The 17,041-nt window shown below is 57.4% G+C and overlaps 1 protein-coding gene across 2 annotated transcripts in view; it reads right to left on the bottom strand.

The window, feature by feature from the left end:
- Positions 1 to 2,504: 2,504 nt before the first annotated feature.
- The window catches only part of OSBP2 (oxysterol binding protein 2), a 74,987-nt gene continuing 60,450 nt past the window's right edge, over positions 2,505 to 17,041 (bottom strand). Inside the window, exons 4-14 of one of the 2 annotated variants that reach the window (XM_082774143.1) lie at positions 15,062 to 15,248; positions 13,696 to 13,813; positions 13,326 to 13,392; positions 13,067 to 13,231; positions 9,867 to 10,117; positions 7,809 to 7,924; positions 7,012 to 7,115; positions 6,734 to 6,829; positions 6,158 to 6,342; positions 5,285 to 5,505; positions 2,505 to 5,173 (exon numbers count right to left, since the gene is read on the bottom strand). In XM_082774143.1, coding sequence (XP_082630269.1) covers positions 5,031 to 5,173; positions 5,285 to 5,505; positions 6,158 to 6,342; positions 6,734 to 6,829; positions 7,012 to 7,115; positions 7,809 to 7,924; positions 9,867 to 10,117; positions 13,067 to 13,231; positions 13,326 to 13,392; positions 13,696 to 13,813; positions 15,062 to 15,248 — 1,653 coding nt within the window. In that variant the 3' untranslated portion in view covers positions 2,505 to 5,030. Of the gene's footprint in view, positions 5,506 to 6,157; positions 6,343 to 6,733; positions 6,830 to 7,011; positions 7,116 to 7,808; positions 7,925 to 9,866; positions 10,118 to 13,066; positions 13,232 to 13,325; positions 13,393 to 13,695; positions 13,814 to 15,061; positions 15,249 to 17,041 lie in introns of both variants that reach the window. The other variant, XM_082774142.1, reaches the window with a different exon arrangement.

Raw genomic sequence — 17,041 nt, forward strand, 5'->3', positions numbered from 1 at the left:
TTGAGTCCCCTCCTGGCTCCTCCGCAGGGCCCGGCGCAGTGACACCAGCTGGAGGGATGGAGATGGACGTGCTAATTAACTTGATGAAGGTAACGACTTTCATGATGACGAACTGTTCTTGAGTGCTGGAAGGTTTTCCTTCAGGTCTCCATTTGCAATTATTTGTTTCTTTGATAAATGTCCCCATGTCGACCCTCCCTATGGCCACCAGCAAGGTCTCTGCTGCCAGGTCCTGCGTGGGACTCGGGGACGGGGACATCCCAGCCGTGTCCCCCCCCCACATGGCAGCAGCCACCCCAACCACCCCGCTGTGCCCACGGGTACCTTGTGGGACTGGACGGCTGCCAGCCTCCTGCGCTGCCCCTGGGGCTGGACAGGGCAGGACACAAAGCTCAGCACCTTGGAGTGGGGGCTGCATCTGCCGGAGGGTCCCGCTGCTGCCTCGGTACCTGCGGGACCACACGGCGTTTTGGGGGGACACCACAAACCCCATGAGCAAGTGAGGGCTGGTTCCTGCCAGCACATCTCCTGCGTGGGCACCCCAGACCCTTTGTGCCCTGCTTGGCCCCAGTCCCCTCGTCCTCTTCCAGCCCCTGTACCCCGGGGCCAGCCCCGACTCACGGTGAGATGAGCGGTGAGCTCCCCTCTGCTTGCTGCCACCTCCTTCCTTCTCCACTGCGAGGGCGGCATCCCCTCCTTGCCACCCCCGGGCAGCTGCTGGCTGCTGATGTCTGCTCTCCGTGGGCTTCCTCCTGGGGTGTCCCCTGGTTCCAGCCCTGCTCCTGCTGGCTGAGCTGCATGGGGGTCTCCGGGGATGTCCCGTGTCCTCCTCAGAGGGAGCCAGGCAGGGTTCCTCCCAGGGTTTCCCAGCATTGACCTGGCTCAGCCTGGAAATCCTCACTCCCAGGGACTCCAGGCTGTCCCTCCTTGTCACCCACGGGGATGTGTCCCGCATGGGCCAGCCTGGTCCCACGGAGAGGGACGCATCCTGCCCATCGCCATCATCCTCAGTAGGGAAATAGAGGTCCTCGGAGAACACCGCGGGCTCCACCATGCCTTCCCAAAAAGTGGCAGCCAAGTCCTCAGTGCAGACAGAGCTGGAGCTGCTCCCGTCACCCCAACACTGCCTCCAGGAGCCACGTCCCGCCGGCTCTGCGGAAAGCAGAGCACCCTGAGCCTCCCCAGCCAGAGCCCGACCCTGGGCTGCTTCCAAAATAGAGACAAAGAAAGTGCTGCTACATGGCTTTTTTGGGGGTCAGGCTAATTTTGCAGGCACTGTGCAGCAGCACAGCTCGGCGCAGGGTGCGTGGGCAGGATGCTGCAAGCTCCACTGCTGCCACAAGGAAGTGACCGCTGGGTGTGAGGTTCCCGGCCCCACCGTGCCCTTGGCACCAGCGCTCGCCCCTCCAGCAACGTTTGCGTGTCAGCAGGATCCCGGGGTGCCCTTTTGCCCTCTAGCTTTTGCTATTTTGGGCTCCGTGGTGCGTTGTTGGTTTATTTAAATGGTGACAGCTGCATAATGCTCTGCGCAACGTCCTTACCAGGGGGCTGCAAGGATCCCTGTCCCCACTCACCGGCCATCCTGGAGATGTCGAAGGCATCGGGAGAGGTGTCGCGGGCTCTGCTGCGTGCCCCAGTGCCCTGGGGCTGCGGGTGGCTCAGGGCCGGAGCACCCCAGTGTTGGTGCTTCGTGGTCTCCTCCAGACCCCCACACCTCAGCTCTGCGCTGCACGGCTTGTGCACTCGAAGTCTACACGAGCCCAGACCGAACATGCCAGGAACGAAGCAGCCAGGCTCACCCACCTGCTGGAGCTGAGGGCCAGGGTGTAGGGACCCTGCTGGCCCCTCACCCCGCTGCCTGCACCCAGGGGACTCCTCCCGGCACGGCACGGCACCGGCACGGCACCGGCAGGGCTGTGCGCTGTTGTCTGTCACCTGGCAACGTCCCGGTGACTCGGCCAAGTCTCGGCCTGCCCAGGGTTTCCCCTCCCCATCTCCTGTCCCGGGGCCTCCTCCCTATGAGCCATCCCCTGGGACTCCTCTCCCGTCCCTCCCAGCCTGGTCCTCCTCCCCTGCACAACCTCCGCTGGGCCATCTCCCCGCCTCCCCCAGCCCTCCTGCCTCCCTGGGCAACCTCCTCCCTGCTCCTCTTCCTCCTCTGGGCCACCATCCCTGGAGGATTTCTTCCCCGGGGCCACCTCTCCTGTCCCTGCTTACCTGGGTCACCTTCCCTTGGCCATCTCCTCCTTTGGACCACCTCTGCTGGGCCACCTCCTCCCCTGGACCATCTCCTCTCCAGGGCAGCCTCCCTCCTGATCCTCCTCCTTCCCTGGGTCTCATCTCTGGGCCTCCACCCCACGTCCTCCTCCCCTTGGACAACTTTCTCCTCCCGGCCACCTCCTGTGGTCCCTTCCCCGTCCCCCTCGCCCACCACGCGCCCACCTCGGGGTTCCCTCCACCTGCAGATTTGGGGGGAGGGCGAGCGATAACCTCAGCACTGCGCCTTTTAAAACTCCTGAATCCAAGTTTTATTACTGTGTAGGAGAAGAGGGATCACTCACAACATATTGTTCAAAAAGAAATACATTCAACAGCATTTACAGTAGAATGACATTAATTTTTTTTTTTTTTTTTGGGGGGGTGAGGTGGGTAGAAAGACCAGGAGATAGTACTCAGATTAAGCGTTGCCGCTAGATGATCTCTGGAAGATACTGCAATTTTTAAAATTAGCCTAAAAAAAGGGGGGGACTGCTGTTTCTGGGGGTGCTCCTCACACTCCCCAGGCTCTGCTAAGCTGTGTAGTGTCCGTGATGGTGATTTTTGGAGAGACATGGGGGGAGGGAACATCGCAGAGGAGCTCCCAGTGTCCCGGAGCCCAGCAGGACACTCGGTGCCAACACTCCCTGAGCAACGTCACCTCTGCCACGGGGACGCTCGGGTCCAGGTCTCGGGACAGCCCGGAGCTCCTCGCCCTTCCCAGCCCTGGCGTAACGCTTGCATTGACAACACAAGGAAAATAAGGCATTTGGAAGTGCTCAATCTTTAGTCCATTCTACAAAACCCATCCCGGTGCCACTTCTGCTGCTGTCCCGAGCGCAGCCGGGCACGGAGCCTCCTCCCGGCCCCAGGACGGGACACGGCACAGCTCGTGCCAGCTGTGGCCAACCTCACGCGGCAGTTTGGGTCATTGAAGAGCTTCGGAGCAAAATGTTGCTTCTCTGCTTCGGGAACAAATCACCATCACCCCTACACCCTACCTCGGGACACGCCTAGGGGAATGGCCGTACTCGTACTACAAAAACTCAGACAGACGCTTCTGTCTTCATCATTTTTTATCTATTGTGTACCATAGAAATTTAAGCAAAATAATTTTTTTTATATATATATTTATATATATATATAAATTAGAAGCAAATAAATAAGATTAAGGGGTACATTGAGATCAGCGGGTGTTGCCACTCCAATAGCCACTCACTACTGTTACGCCATACAGGGTCTATATATACTGTACACATGGGTTTGCTGTAAATAACAGGTACGGAGGTGCTGGAGAAGCTGACCAGGAGGAGACTGACGGTAAGAGGAACCTGATTGCATAAGTGTTCCGTGTGCAGCCTGGGGTTTCCAGTTCCCATTGCCTCAAAGTTCATTATTGCTAATTATCTTCCGATGGGGATGTGACAGTCCGGCTACAGGTGGCCTCTGACCCGCGGGAGGGAGCAGGCAGCGTGATACGATGAACACCCAAAGAAGAAGACACCGAAAATGAAATCTAAGGAGGCAAAGGCAGGTGTACAGGTACCTCCAATTCCCTCTGTCCCGGCGGGATCCACCGGATCTGTCCTCTCCTGGGTCCTCACTCTGCGCCAGGCACACCCAGTGCCCAGGCATCGCTCACTGCTGGTCCTCACCCATCACCTGCAGGGCTTGCTCAGCTCTCCCAGGAGAAGAGCTGCAGGAATCCCGCTGTTTCCATCCAGCAGCACGAGGGGTGTTCCAGCCGTGACCTGCAACCTGCAGACTGGGGAAGACACGGGCCGGGGAAAGCAGGACAAACGCTGCCTCCTGGGAGCCGCTCTGACAGCAGAGCTCCTGCCACCCCTCAGTCCTGCAGCAGCAACTCGGAGCTGAGAGCTGGTCTGCAAGCCCCAGAGCTTCGCTGGACGACAAATCTCTTCGCTCTGTGCTCAAGCACCTCCTCACACCCCGCCAGCAGCTCGCTGTCTCAGCCCCCTTCAGATGCAGGTACGGGAAAACCAAACCAAACCTCACTCCAATCACAAAGCATCACGTTAAAGACAGTCCCAAACCTTGACTAAACACAGCAGACCACGGGGAATCTGCTCAAAGGCTTCTTTAAAGTGAAAACAAAAAGGAAAAATGGTCACCAGCTGAAATATCCTGATTGGTATTATTGGGATGACTGGGCGCTGCGGGAACCACCAGCAGCCTCCAGCAACAAGCGCCTCGGCCACAGCCCCCAGTGTTTTCTGAGCAGATTTGGAGTTGTTTGTGTTTGACTTTGAAGGAACCTGAACCAGAAGCAGATTTTTTTTTTTTTTTTAAATCTCCTTAAAGTCCACGCACAAATGAGGAAAAAAAAAATGTCAAAGAAAGAGCTCACACAAATGCACAGCATCCCCACGACGCGAGCATCTTTGGAAGTCGACGTCTCAGCCGATACAGCTGAGGCATTGAAAGATAGAGGCAGCAACTCCTGATAGCAATAAATATACTAGGCTAAAAACAAATCAGGTTCTCGTGTCCATATTCCTAATCAGTAGCTGAAAAAGCCACCATTAAAAAAAAAAAAAAAAAGGATGCTATTTATTAGTGCATAAAAAAATAGGTTTGGAATCCCTGTTTAGATTTTCTTTTTTTTCAGATTTCTGCATGAGTGTGTGTGTGTGTGTGTGTTTATTTGCACTGTCACCTGCCGGCAGGATGCTGCCAGCATGTCCTCGCTGTCCCTCTGTCTGTCCTGCTGCAGCGGCGCCCAGGGCCGGCCAGGCCGGAGCAAGCAGAGCAGTTCAGAAGATATCGGGGCACACGCTCCAGTCCTGCTTGTCCTTGGCCTCCCAGTAGCCGCCTTTGTACGCGCAGATTAGCTCCCCCGTCATGGGATCCACCTTCCTCTCGAACCACAGCGGGATGTAGCCTTCGTAGTCCTTCCCTGCACAGGGACAGAGATGATGAGGGGTCGGTCCTTCCTCCCCGAACCCAGCAGGGTTCTCACCGCGGCACCCCCTCCACCCCGTCCCACATCCATCCCGTCCCATCCCACCTTCCTCCAGGGCTTCCACGGCCTCGGCCTCCCTCCTGCGGCGCACGGCTCGCTGCTTCTCCTCCAGCCGCTGCTTCTCCACGTTGGCCTCGTCCCAGCGGCCGCTCTCCATCAGCCGCTGGTCGGGGCGCAGCCGGCTGTCCGTGGGGGCCACCCGCTCCTCGGGCTCGTTCAGGGTGAGGGCCAGGTCGGAGAAGAAGTACATGTTCTCGGCGTTCTCCCTGCAGTGAGGACCGCGGAGGTTGGTGCCTGCCTCGAGCAGAGCTCCCATCCCTTTGGGTGGTGGTGTCGCACCCCAGCCCAGCAAAGCTGTTTTATCTATTATTTTGATCCCCAAAACACCATGTGTAGAGCACGCTTAAGGGGAGCCCTGCATCCCACCCCCAAAGTGAAGATGTCAGGGATGCCTTGGGGGGAGCACAGACCCCTCCTCTATTGTGTTCACAGAATCACGGAATAATCTAGGTTGGAAGAGACCTCCAAGATCACCTAGTCCAACCCCTGACCTAATGCTAACAAGTCCTCCACTAAACCATATCACTAAGCTCTAAATCTAAATAAATCTTTGGTGTGGGGGAGCTAAAAGCAAAGCCTACGAGCTCCAGTATCACACAGCCAAAGCAGGAAATGACCCAACCCAAGAGCTACCAGACCAGAGCCTGAAGAAGGGACACTGGTTCTGTGTCCGACAGCAGGGCTGGTCCCCAGAGAGCTGAACTAACCCATGGGACGGGGACTTGGTGGCGAGGCAGAGCAGCCAGCACCTCGCCCTGCCATAGCCAGCAGCCAGGAGAAGCAAACCTCAGCCCAAACCAGCACCTGGCTGCCCAAACCCTGGCTGCCCAGCACGTCGCGCCGCAGGACGGGACTCACGGGAGGGGGTACTTCTTCCACAGGACCTTTGGAGACAGCGTTTGGTAGACGGTTTTCTGTTTGCCCTCCGAGCTGGTGCTGCCGTGGCTGCTGTGCACTATCTTGGAGCACTCCATCTTCTCGTCCCACGTGCCAGACATGACGTAGTGGGCTTTACCATCGGCGTCGCTCACCACCCCCGTCACCTGGCAGAAGGAGAGACAAAAGTGCAGGAGGTGGCTTCTGAAAGTGCCCAGGGGGCAAATCCAGGAGCGAAATAGCTGGACCTGGTGACTCAAGTGGTGCTGCGTGTCCTCAGACGTGAGGACAGCACCCAGCAGGCAGGTCCCATCCCACCCCAGCCCCTGCAGCTGGTCCTGCAGCCCATCCAGTCCTGCCCAGCTCCCAGACACGGATTTCAGCACTGCCCTCCCAGCCCTCCCCATTGAGCTGCACCACATATGAAGGTGCCAGTGCAGATCCTCACCCCGTGCTAGGATCCCTCCCACCCTCGGGCCAGGACCCGACAAGCCCAAGCCCAGCTCAGAGGGCAGAGCCAGGCCACCAGAAGGAGCAGGGAGATTTCTGGCCACGTACCTTTCGGGGGACGTCTCTGGAGAAGTAGCTGTAGGGGGTAAATTTCAGCTGGCATTTATCTTTTGACTTATGGTTAACAATCTCTATTTCACCAGACTAGATAAAAGACACAGAACCACAGCAAGTGAGAGACTTTGCAAGGAGACAAATGAGCCGTTAGTCACCGCTTGTGCAGCTGCACGGCAGCCTCAGCTGCAGCACCGCTTCTGCTCCCCGCCGCAGCCCCACGGCTGAACCCAACCCGGCCCCGGCCCTCCGAGGCCGGCCTGAGCACCCACCTGGTCGATCCAGAGCTTGCCCACGATGATGTTGTGAACGGTGGAGGTGACCTTCCTCCAGACGTAGTGGTTCCCACTGGAGTGGAACTCGAGGTGGATGGCGCCTGCAGGAGCACAGAGCCCCGGGCTCAGGGTGGGGACAGGACCAGAGGCCCCAGAACCGCGCCTGTGCCCACCCATCGGCCCCAAAACAGCTCGGGGTCTGCGCCCATCCCTCCCCGCTGAAGCTGCTGTGGTAGCCGCCAGGTCCAGTGCCCGCTTTCTGATCCCAAAAGCTCTTATTTTAGAAGCTGTTTGGGAATGTGCCGTGAGACCACGCAGAGGGGACCAGCCCCCAGTGTGCTGCCCAGCCCCAGGATGGGGGGAAGGCAAACACAGCCCTGCAGGGAGGCAGCTTCTGGCCTCTGGCTGCTGGGGAGAGGGCTGGAACAGGCAGCAAGTCGACCTTTAAACAGCATTTAAGGAGAAATCAATTTATGGGCAAGCAGGAGTACAAAATTGGCTGTCTGCTGGCCACCGCCACCTCCCACTGGCCAGTCTGGGTGCCGCCTTGGCACGAGTTAAGCCAGGATATTTCCTGAGCACCTCATCAGCAAGCAAAGCACTCTCCCTTTGCAGCTGGCATAGTTTTCACCTCCATGATTATGGCTGGAGTTTCAGAATTGTCTGTGACCACTCCTACAATGCTCAGGGTGGGATTCATCGAGCCCTACACGAGCCCACGGGACTGGCATGCTGGTTGGACCTCTTGGGTATTGCAGGAGCCAGCCCCGATCCCCTCGGCACGAGTCACCTACCCAGAGGCATGATGGAGAGGTATTTGCCCCTGAACTTGCTGGCGATCGTGATTTCCTGCCATAACGTCCACCCTCGCTTGGAGAAGACGTGGTGGGCAGCCGCCGGTGGGTGGTGGCTCACCTGGAAGAGAGAAGAAAGAGCCTGTGAGGTGCCCGCCATCCTTTCTGTCCGACCCTGGGGCTGACGTGCACGCCCCTGCGTTCAGAGACTGCACGCACCGGTGTCATCACAGCCTGAGTGCCCTGAGCAGCTGGATTACAACCGTGAGCAGAGCCAAAACTTCTCCATTAAACCCCACGGTCACCGGCGGGAGGAAATCCTATTTGGATAACTGGATTTCAGGCACGGGATTATCAACGCTTTGCTCAGCAGGTCGGCGGGCTGAGCAGCACCCGCTGCTCCCAAGGGAATGGAAGCAGTCAGAGCAGCGCGACCAGCGTCCATCCGTCCGTCCACCCCATGATGCCAGCACATCCCGGGGCAGGGGTTGTAATTCAGGGCAGGTTATTTATTTGGGAGATGAGGGTGGAGACAAAGGGACGAAGAAGTGTGGTGAGAAGGAGGGTGAAGAAACAGGAAAAGAGATGACAAGCACGGGAGTGATGTCGGGGCGCTCTGGTGGTATCTGACAGGCAGCACTGGGCTTCATCATCGCAGCCCAAATTGGGGTAATAAACCAAACTTGCTAAACTGACTGTACAGAACACGATGATGAGATGTGCCTGTGGCTAAGGGGTGCATCGAGCATCCTGGTACCGCAGTGTTGGCACCCACCCGCTTCCTACCACGAGGCTGAGCAGGGCTGAAGTGGCCCAAGGGGGAACAGAGACCCCCAATTCCCTCAGCTGTGCATAAAGCCAGTTTGGGAACTGGGCTGTGAGGCAGGAGGGGTGAATTAATGCTGGGAGTGGCACCAGACAGAGCACAACGGGGAGGCACCCTCATAGCTGGCTGGAGCTTTGCATGAGCAAAGCACTGAGTAAGGAGCAGCCATTACCATGGAGTGGTTTTGCTTGCACCTCTGGGTCCTGGTAGGAGCTGATCGCAGATCCTAGCATCTCCTCCTGCTGCTGCTCCGTGTCCAGATTAGCAGCAAAGCTCTTTCCCTGTACTATGCCCCTCTCAGGAGCTCTCTGAATGGCCTCGGCCAGACCAAAAAGGCTCCTGCCCCAGTATGAACAAAGCACAGCATCTCCAAAGCCCTGCCAAAAGGGATTGAGCACCTGGAAGACGTGGCTTGCAAGCACAGCCCCACAAAAATCACTGACCCACAGCCCTCAGTGGGCACGCTCTGCTCAACGCTGCTGCAGGTCTTGGACCTACGTTGGCCTCTGCAGAGCGATGGAGGTTTGTGGCTTTGTTTGATGCTTCTGAGAGCTGAAAGACGTGATGGTTGCTCTGCTCCCGATACAGCACAGCCACCTCCTGGAGCCCCCACCAACACGATGTCCTTCCTGCAATGGTGATAAACGGCCCCGGCCATCCCCAGGAGGGGTGGGACGCACCAGCCAAGCATGCTACATAATTAAAGAGTCAATTTTCTTCACAGGTCTCAACCCATTAAACGCTCCAGGTTTTTAATTAAGACCTGCTGTTTGACCGATACGCGTCAGAGGCACTCTGTGGTTAGCACAAGAGGATGTCAGAGGCTCTCAGGTTGCTCCCAAGCTTTGAAACTAAAACTTTTCAGTGTAACAAGAAAGAAACAAGGACGAACTGTGCCTCAGGCTTCACTGATGTGTCTTCTCCCTGTCTGCTCAAGTGTTGAGCTGTTACAGAGACCCCAGACCCAAGCAGGCTGCCATGAAACCTGCCATGGTGACAGATGCTCTTCTCCTTCCCTTTTTCCAACCCCAACTCCTGCTCTGCAATGCTGGGACGGCCACACAATGCTCCTGCAGATGGCTCAGGCTGTGTTTGCTGCCGCTTCTGCCAGTGCCAGGAGCAGCGTGCTGGCTGTCTCGGCCAGGAGGAAGGCTCAGCACCAGGAGCTGCTGGGTCTCCTTTGGGGAAGGGGCTGCTTGGACTGGACACGAGCAGAGGCACGCAGCCCACACCTCACCTGCTCACACAGGGAACGGAAACCAAACTCCTCCAGCCGGTCGAGCTCGTAGGTTTCCCCCAGCAGGGGGTTGAACGGCTTCGCCGTGCGGTGGACCGTCGTCGAGTAGGAAGACACGGAAAACGCGGCCACAAAACACATCTGCTCCGTGGAGCTCTCGCACTTGACGGCTTTGTCCAGCAGCTCGTGGTACTCCAGGTCCTCCGTCAGCCGCTGCAGCATGGAGAGCGGCTCGTTGAAGTTTACCTGCAGGGAGAGAGGAGGGAGGGCAGCAAAGGAGGACAGGGGCTGAGCTGGGCACTTCAACATCTGCCTTTCACCCCAGCACCGTGTCCTGCTCCCCAACAGCACCCCACGCTGTCAGCTGTCCTAGCACGGGGCTCACAGCACGGGACTGGATGTGCCAGGGTGCCCTGCACACATGCTGCCGCTGCAGAGCCACGCAATTGTGAAATAAAGCAAGAGACTCATGTTGTAATGTGCTCCCTGAACCATGCCACGAGAGCCTGAAGGCTTTGAAGAGCCCAGCTGGGCTGAGCTAGGAACAGCCCAGCAGGGAGCTGGCAGCCCCGCAGGCTAACCAGACACCATCCCAGTTCACGCATGCTCCAAATTGGGCACCAATGTCTCCCAAAATGAGCCTCAGCAGTGTCCAGCTCTCTCCTGGCCAGCATCTATCAGGCCAGGAGCAAGAGGTGGCACAGAGGTAGAGGTGAGCATCCCTGAGCATCCTTCAGCCACCTCCATCACCTCTGGGCTGCACCACAGTGACTGGGAGAGCCTCAAAAACCTGATTTAGGGGCATCCCTGCTCCTGGGGTATCCCTGCTCCTGGGATTACAGCCCCACATCAGCACCCGCAGTGCTTTTATGAGCTGCAGGCAGTGACAGCCATGATGCACCGCAGGGCAAAGGGCAGAGAGGCAGCTCTGTCCCAGGAGAGCCCCCAGTGCATTTATTTCCAGCCCCAAATCATCGCTTTGTCAACTGGAGAAGTGTGCAGTATGTCACCAGGTTGGGCAGGATTCTCACTGCAAATGTCTTTGGGGAAAAAAAAGAGGGGGAAAAAAAAAGCAGTTGGTTTTAGCAATCTATTTGTTCTGAAAAGAATTAGAATCACGAAGGAAAAAAAAGAACGAACAGAAAGTGAGATGTTTTCTGTTGCATGAGTGGAAGTGTTCTGCCTCAAAACCATCCAAAATTCACTTTTCACTTTCATTTCAGATCAAAAAACGTATTTTAGAATGAGCAGATGGTTGAAGGATGGGAGAACCACTTCTATAAGCCCAGTTACACATTCCGTGTTAAAGACAACAAACCTCAGGTCATTCCACTCGGGGGTTTAGCCTGTAAACAAGGGGGATCTTAGAGCATCCGAGAAAGACAGAGGCACCCAGAAAGGGCAGCAGCGCATCCACAGAGAAGCGAATCGCTGCCAGCTCGGGGTAACTCTGAGAGCCACCGCTGGAGCAGGCAGCTTGAGGACAAAGCCAGCAGCTGCGGCCTCCCATGGGCACCGCTCGGGAAGCCACGAAGCCAAACCTGGGGGAGGAATGAAGATTAACCCCCTCCAAACACAAAATCCCAACAGCTGCTTTGTTCTGTTTCACTGTTGCGGATTTGTTCACTCACAGGAAAAACAAAGGAACGAACGTGGAGCTTGCAGGGGGAGGTTTTCCAATCCATTGTGTCCCCAGGGAGGGAGAGGGGGTCTCAGAAACGTTCCCAAAAGGCCAAGAATCGGTTGAAGTACACGGCAGGAGAAGCTCCTGCTACAGCCACCACACGCCACGGAGTGCAGCACAGCGGGCTCACCAGTGGTTTGTACTGGTTTGTACTGGAACTGACCAGCTTTCCCAACAGCCTTTCCCCAGCTGACTGCTCTGCTCCCTCCTCGTCTTCCCATCAGCCTGCGAGCTCCCTCCTATCACTGCTTCCCCACGGCAGAGGGCAGGGATGCAGAGAGAGGGGCTAACAGCGAGCTGACACCGGGCTGAGCCGTTCCCTTCCCACTCGTGGCTCTGCTGAACACTTGCTGGGAAACCCACCCACCTGCCCCAGAAAGGGACGGAGGAGCTGCAGCCCTCCAGCAGGCTTTGGCTCTGCTCAGCAGCTCCCAGAACGGTTCGATGGGGAGGGGAGGTAGCTAGCTCCTCTCTGTCGGCGCCGCAGCTGCTGGTATTCCACGTCCTGAACTGATTTCTGTGCCCATCACGCCTCTATCTGATATTGATGTTTTGGCAGAAATGCTAACGGACAGCACCGGGCTGCGGATCTCAGCTGGACATGGCCCAAGGAAGAGACGAACCCGTCTTTTTCTCCGAGCGTGTCAGGTACTGTTCTGAGAAATAAGATGTATTCTCCCAAGCCTGCCAGGATTTCATGGGGTTTGGGGAAGCAGAGTACTTGCGGTGGCACCCATGCCGCTTACGGGGCTGGCCGAGACCTGCTGGCAAAGCAGCAGCCTGTCCAGGGCTGTTCTGCACAGGTTCCACCTCCTTCACTGCAAGGGAGCTCTTTGCAAGGAAAATAAAGGTACTTTGAGTCCCTGGATGAAACACGCTGCTGGTGCAGAACACAGAAGGGTACGCGGGGCTGCTCACCCAGCATCATGTCCCCAGACTCACAAAGGGGAAAGGGTGATCAGCAGCAAGGTCTCTCCTCCTGGCCCCTGGGTGAAATGCTTGAGCACACGGGGATTCAAGATGCCCCAGTTTTCTCCTTGCCTCTGCACTGGTTGGGTTTGCAGAGGACATTCAGGCAATGTCTCTCTGCTCCAGCTTGCTCAGGGCACCACATGGGCACTCCAGGGCTCTCCACAGCCAGTACAGGAGAAGGGATCAGGCCCAACCAGGTTCAAACAGACCCTAATGCAACAGCCATGACGTCGGAGCCATTTACCGCAAAGCAATTAGCAGCACAGCTCCATGCTGCTGAGGACAGACTCCTCCTGCCTGGCTGCTTGTGCTTTCTGGCTGTGCTGGCTCCCCATAGCAGTGGACAATTTCAAGAGCAACCAAACTGCAGCCAGGACGGGTGTGCCAGTTGGTGACATGCTCTCCAGCCTGCGCGGAGGCTGCTGTGCTGCCACAACCCCTGCAGCACCACCTGGAGCAATAATTTAAATTCTCTGCAGCAAACCAAACCTTCAGCTTGGCCCCTGCGTCGTGGCAGCAAGCTCTCGAGGCTCACTTACGGGCATGGGGATCTTGGACAGCTCCTTGCCGATGCAGTTCTTCATGATGCTCCAGAGGTTAAGGCTGTAGTTGGGTTTGTCGGGGATGCGGGTCCGCCTCCTTTTCTTCGGCAGGAGATCTTTGCAAGACTCATTGTAGCTGCTTTGATTTGAGCTTTCAAAGACCTGCAGAAGCAACGGATGCACAGGTCTAAGCCAGGCTCACTCCTCCTCTCCCTGCGTTTCATATTTCATCTCCCACCCTGCCCAGCCAACTCACGCTGTCCTCCAGGTTCCAGTCCTCGGGGTGCCCCTCGCTGGCCCCGCTCAGGTTACTGCCCGAACGCCTGCGGGGAAAAAAAGGCCAAATGCTGAAGGTGAAAAAGGGCAGAGAAGGGGAGAGAGGAGCCAGGGCAGTGCTGCTCAGCCACCACCAGCATGGGCATCTCCCTCCACCACCCAGGGTGCTGCCAGGAAGGCAACGGGGTGATAGAGGCCGAGTGTGGGCATCAGAGGGGGCTGAGAGATGTGCACACGTGGGTCACTCCCCCTCAGGAGGTGAGGCTGCTCTAAAGCCTAAGCAAAACACCAGGCAAACTCCTGCCACATGCTCAGGGGGCTTCGCCATGCCCCGGGGCAGGGGCTCGTACCTGTGGTGCTTGGGGTCTGCGGTTACAGTGATAAAAGCTGGTGCATCCTCCATGGCATCAAAATACTCCGTCTCTTCATCTTCGTCACTGGCCTCTCCTTTTGAGGACTGCACACTCCCTGTGGGCACAAAAGGTTTGAGATGCTCAGTTGCTGCCAGTCCCCTTTGGAACCCATCGAGCACAAGTGTCACCGCTGTCCCCAGTGTCCTCCTCCTGCTGTGTCCCTTCCAACACAGGCTTCCTTCACAGCTAATCTCACATCAGCCTCCATTCCCCTCCACAAGGAGAGGTTGTCCTGCTGGTTTCCAGCTCCTAAAACCAAGAATGTGCCCCCCAGCTTGCATCCTGCCCCCGGTCAAGGCACACAAGGCTCCCCTGCCACACTCAGGGCCACCTCCAAAGTGTCACCAGGCCGCCCAGCCAGCTCCTGCTCCAGCATCTGCCAGGAAATCCGGTTTGGGTTAAAACAGAAAAAAAAAAAAAAAAAAAAGCCAAATGTTTCAGGTGTTGCTCAGACAGACTTCCTGGCCTTTGCGTTTTCCAGCCACGCAGTTATAAACATTTCTCTTCCCTGCTGCTTGGGGAGAGGTCACCAGGAAGCCAGGAGCCACAGCCTGAGCCACACATACCCCACTCACCCCCCAAAAATTAAGTGCTGCTGAGGCTGTGTGCAGGGACCAGGACGGATGCCCCAGCCCCATGGGGCTGGGTTGTTTGCAGGGGACAGCACCTTCCTTCCCTACACCTTCCCTATGTCCTTCCAAAGGAACAGGACCACCCCAAACAGGGGTTGGGACCATCCCAAAGGGGGTTGGGATGGATTTGTGCCTTCCCCTACACCCCCCGGCACCACCTTCGCCCCTCCAGCAGCAGCTCACTTCTCCCTCGGGGCCATAAATCCTTTTAAAATAAGACAGGGCTCTGCTTGCAGCTCTTGGCTACCAGGCTGTAACTAACGTCTCCTGCAGGGAAGGAGATTTGGCACTACTAGCCAAAGCTGTTAGATTTTATTGCCCAATAAACAACTTTTGCCAACAGTAGAGTCCCGACTGGGACAGCGCCACCCCACAGCCGTGCCCTCGGTGGCCCTGGGGACCCCAGGTTTCCTCTGCAACAGCCTGAAATGCTCCCAAGGGTAAGGGAGGAGGCTGCCAAGCCAGCCTGAGATAGCAGAAACAAGCCAAGATCTGGGGGCACAGCGCTCTCCTGCAACCACATCCTGAGGTTTGGGGAGATCCAAGTCCCCAAGCAAGGAGCCACGGGACAATTAAGGACAATTACGGGGCGACGGGCTCTGTAAAAGCAAACACAACGGGCACGCATCCTCCTCTTCCCCACAGTGAGGCTCTGCCCTGTCCTGGCTCACCCTTGGCGGTGCCGGTGCTGCCCGCGCTGCCCGGGGCCCCGCGGCAGGCTCTCTCCAAGCTGTTGTGCTGCTTGGCTAGCTGCTCGATGGTCTCCTCCAGCCGGATCCTCTGCTCCCGCTCATACTGCAGCGCCCGCTGCCATTTTCGGCTGTGAGTCTCCGCTAAGTCCAGGAAATCGCGGCAAGCCTGGAGGGAAGGAAGGGAGACGTCAGCTGGGAGCTTGTCATGGGAAAAACATCATCCCTGCATCCTTGGGGCTGCAAACAGTCCGGCCCTGAGCGTCCGAACCCAAACCCGAACCTCCTTGGAGATGGAGGCAATGCAGACGGGGTCCTTGGGGTCAGGGAGCTCCAGCTGGGCTCACACGGACAGGGATTCCCCCAGACCCTAAGCAGCCGCCTCCGACCCTACTCCTGCAGGCAGGGCGATGGGTGACAACTACAGAGCGGGGGACGCTCACGCAGGGAGCCACAACCCCTGCCCAAGGCCAAAAGCCCCGCTGGCCCCACCACGTGCTCAGCACCGCGCAGGAGCTCCAAACAATTCGATGACAAAGCGGGGAATTTTGAGGGTCTGCCTTTCAACCACCCACAAAGCCTTGGTTATTTACAACCTTTCCATCCACTCGGATTTCACAGGTTACTTATTCAGCTCTTTCGGGCTGGCAGATGGCACCTGAACGCCGAGTTACCTCCAAGCAACAGCAGGGCTTCAGCTCCCGTAACGCGGCCCCAGGTTTTACCAGGATCTGCCCAAGAAAAGCTCTGACTCTGCAGGTTTCCAGCAAACCTGCGAATGGGATTTGAGTCTCATCCAGGGAGAGAAGTTTGACAGCATCAGAAACGATGCAGCACGGAGCAGCAGCTTTCGTGCTCCAGGTGAAGCAGCCCAAAGCAGAGGGAACAAACGTCCCACGGCTATTTAGGAAGACGCAGGGGACAGGCACGTGTGCCAACATCCCAACAGCATTGAACCACCTGGAGGGGATTTATAAAGCCTCAGGCAGAGCCACACAGACCCACACGCACCCAAACTCCATAAATGTTACCCCGTGCAGGTCCCCTGCACCCCAGGCACGCTCCCACCCCATGTACCCCAGCCAGATGGGTTCGCTCTGGGTTTCCTCATCCCCACATCTGAAGCCTCCAAGAAAATCCCTCTGCTCCCCTCCCTGCACCTTCCCAAACCTCGCCGGCACCAGTGCAAACCAAGCCGTGCCCCGAGCTGGCAGGCTCGCCTCTTTTATTACGCTGATGCCTTGCGGTAAGAGGATGAAAGCAGAAGGGCAAGTAATCAGATAGTGGCCACGACCTTGCCAGCACAGAAAGCTCATTACCTGCTCGGAAGATCCCAGATCGTGGGCAACGGGCAGGGAGGTGCCAGCTGGCCCCGCTCAGGGGCTGAGCCCTTTAAAACGATGCGCCAGGAGATCTCCAGGCATGATCCCGCTGCGACCCAACGCCCACACCCCCAGCTGCAAGCAGCAGCCAGGCAAACTGAAGTTATTCCTTTGCTTTTACACCTTAGAGAGGTGCCAAAAGGCACCCGGAGCCCAAGCTGCTCCGGCAGCCGCATCCCTGAGCCTCTGACGGGTGCAGAGTCCGGGCAGGTCTCCCCAGGCTCCTCCTGCCTCTCTCTAGTCCCTAAATCAGCACTTTCAGGGGTCGTTTGTCACCATTTAGGCTGTCCAAACCTTCGGTGGCGACAAGCCAGCTGCTGCAGGGACGTGCAGGTTTTGTGTTAAGGCAGCAGCGCTGGCTGGAGCCCGGAGGAGCTCTGCCTCTCCCCAAGACAAAGAGCCACGAGCAGGGGGCACCACAAAGCAGCTCGCGAGGCTGCAGCAATCCCCAGCCACCAGCAGCCACCGAGCACCACTCCCTGCTGCCAAAGGACGTGGCACAACCGATTTCCTTCCCGTGGTTAAAGCCACGGAGTGGGAGCTGCCCCACGCACCAGGAAAGTGCCCCAGGACCCCGGGG

The sequence above is a fragment of the Aythya marila genome (genome assembly GCF_965140915.1).
Source record: "Aythya marila genome assembly, chromosome: 17".
Taxonomy (NCBI): domain Eukaryota; kingdom Metazoa; phylum Chordata; class Aves; order Anseriformes; family Anatidae; genus Aythya; species Aythya marila.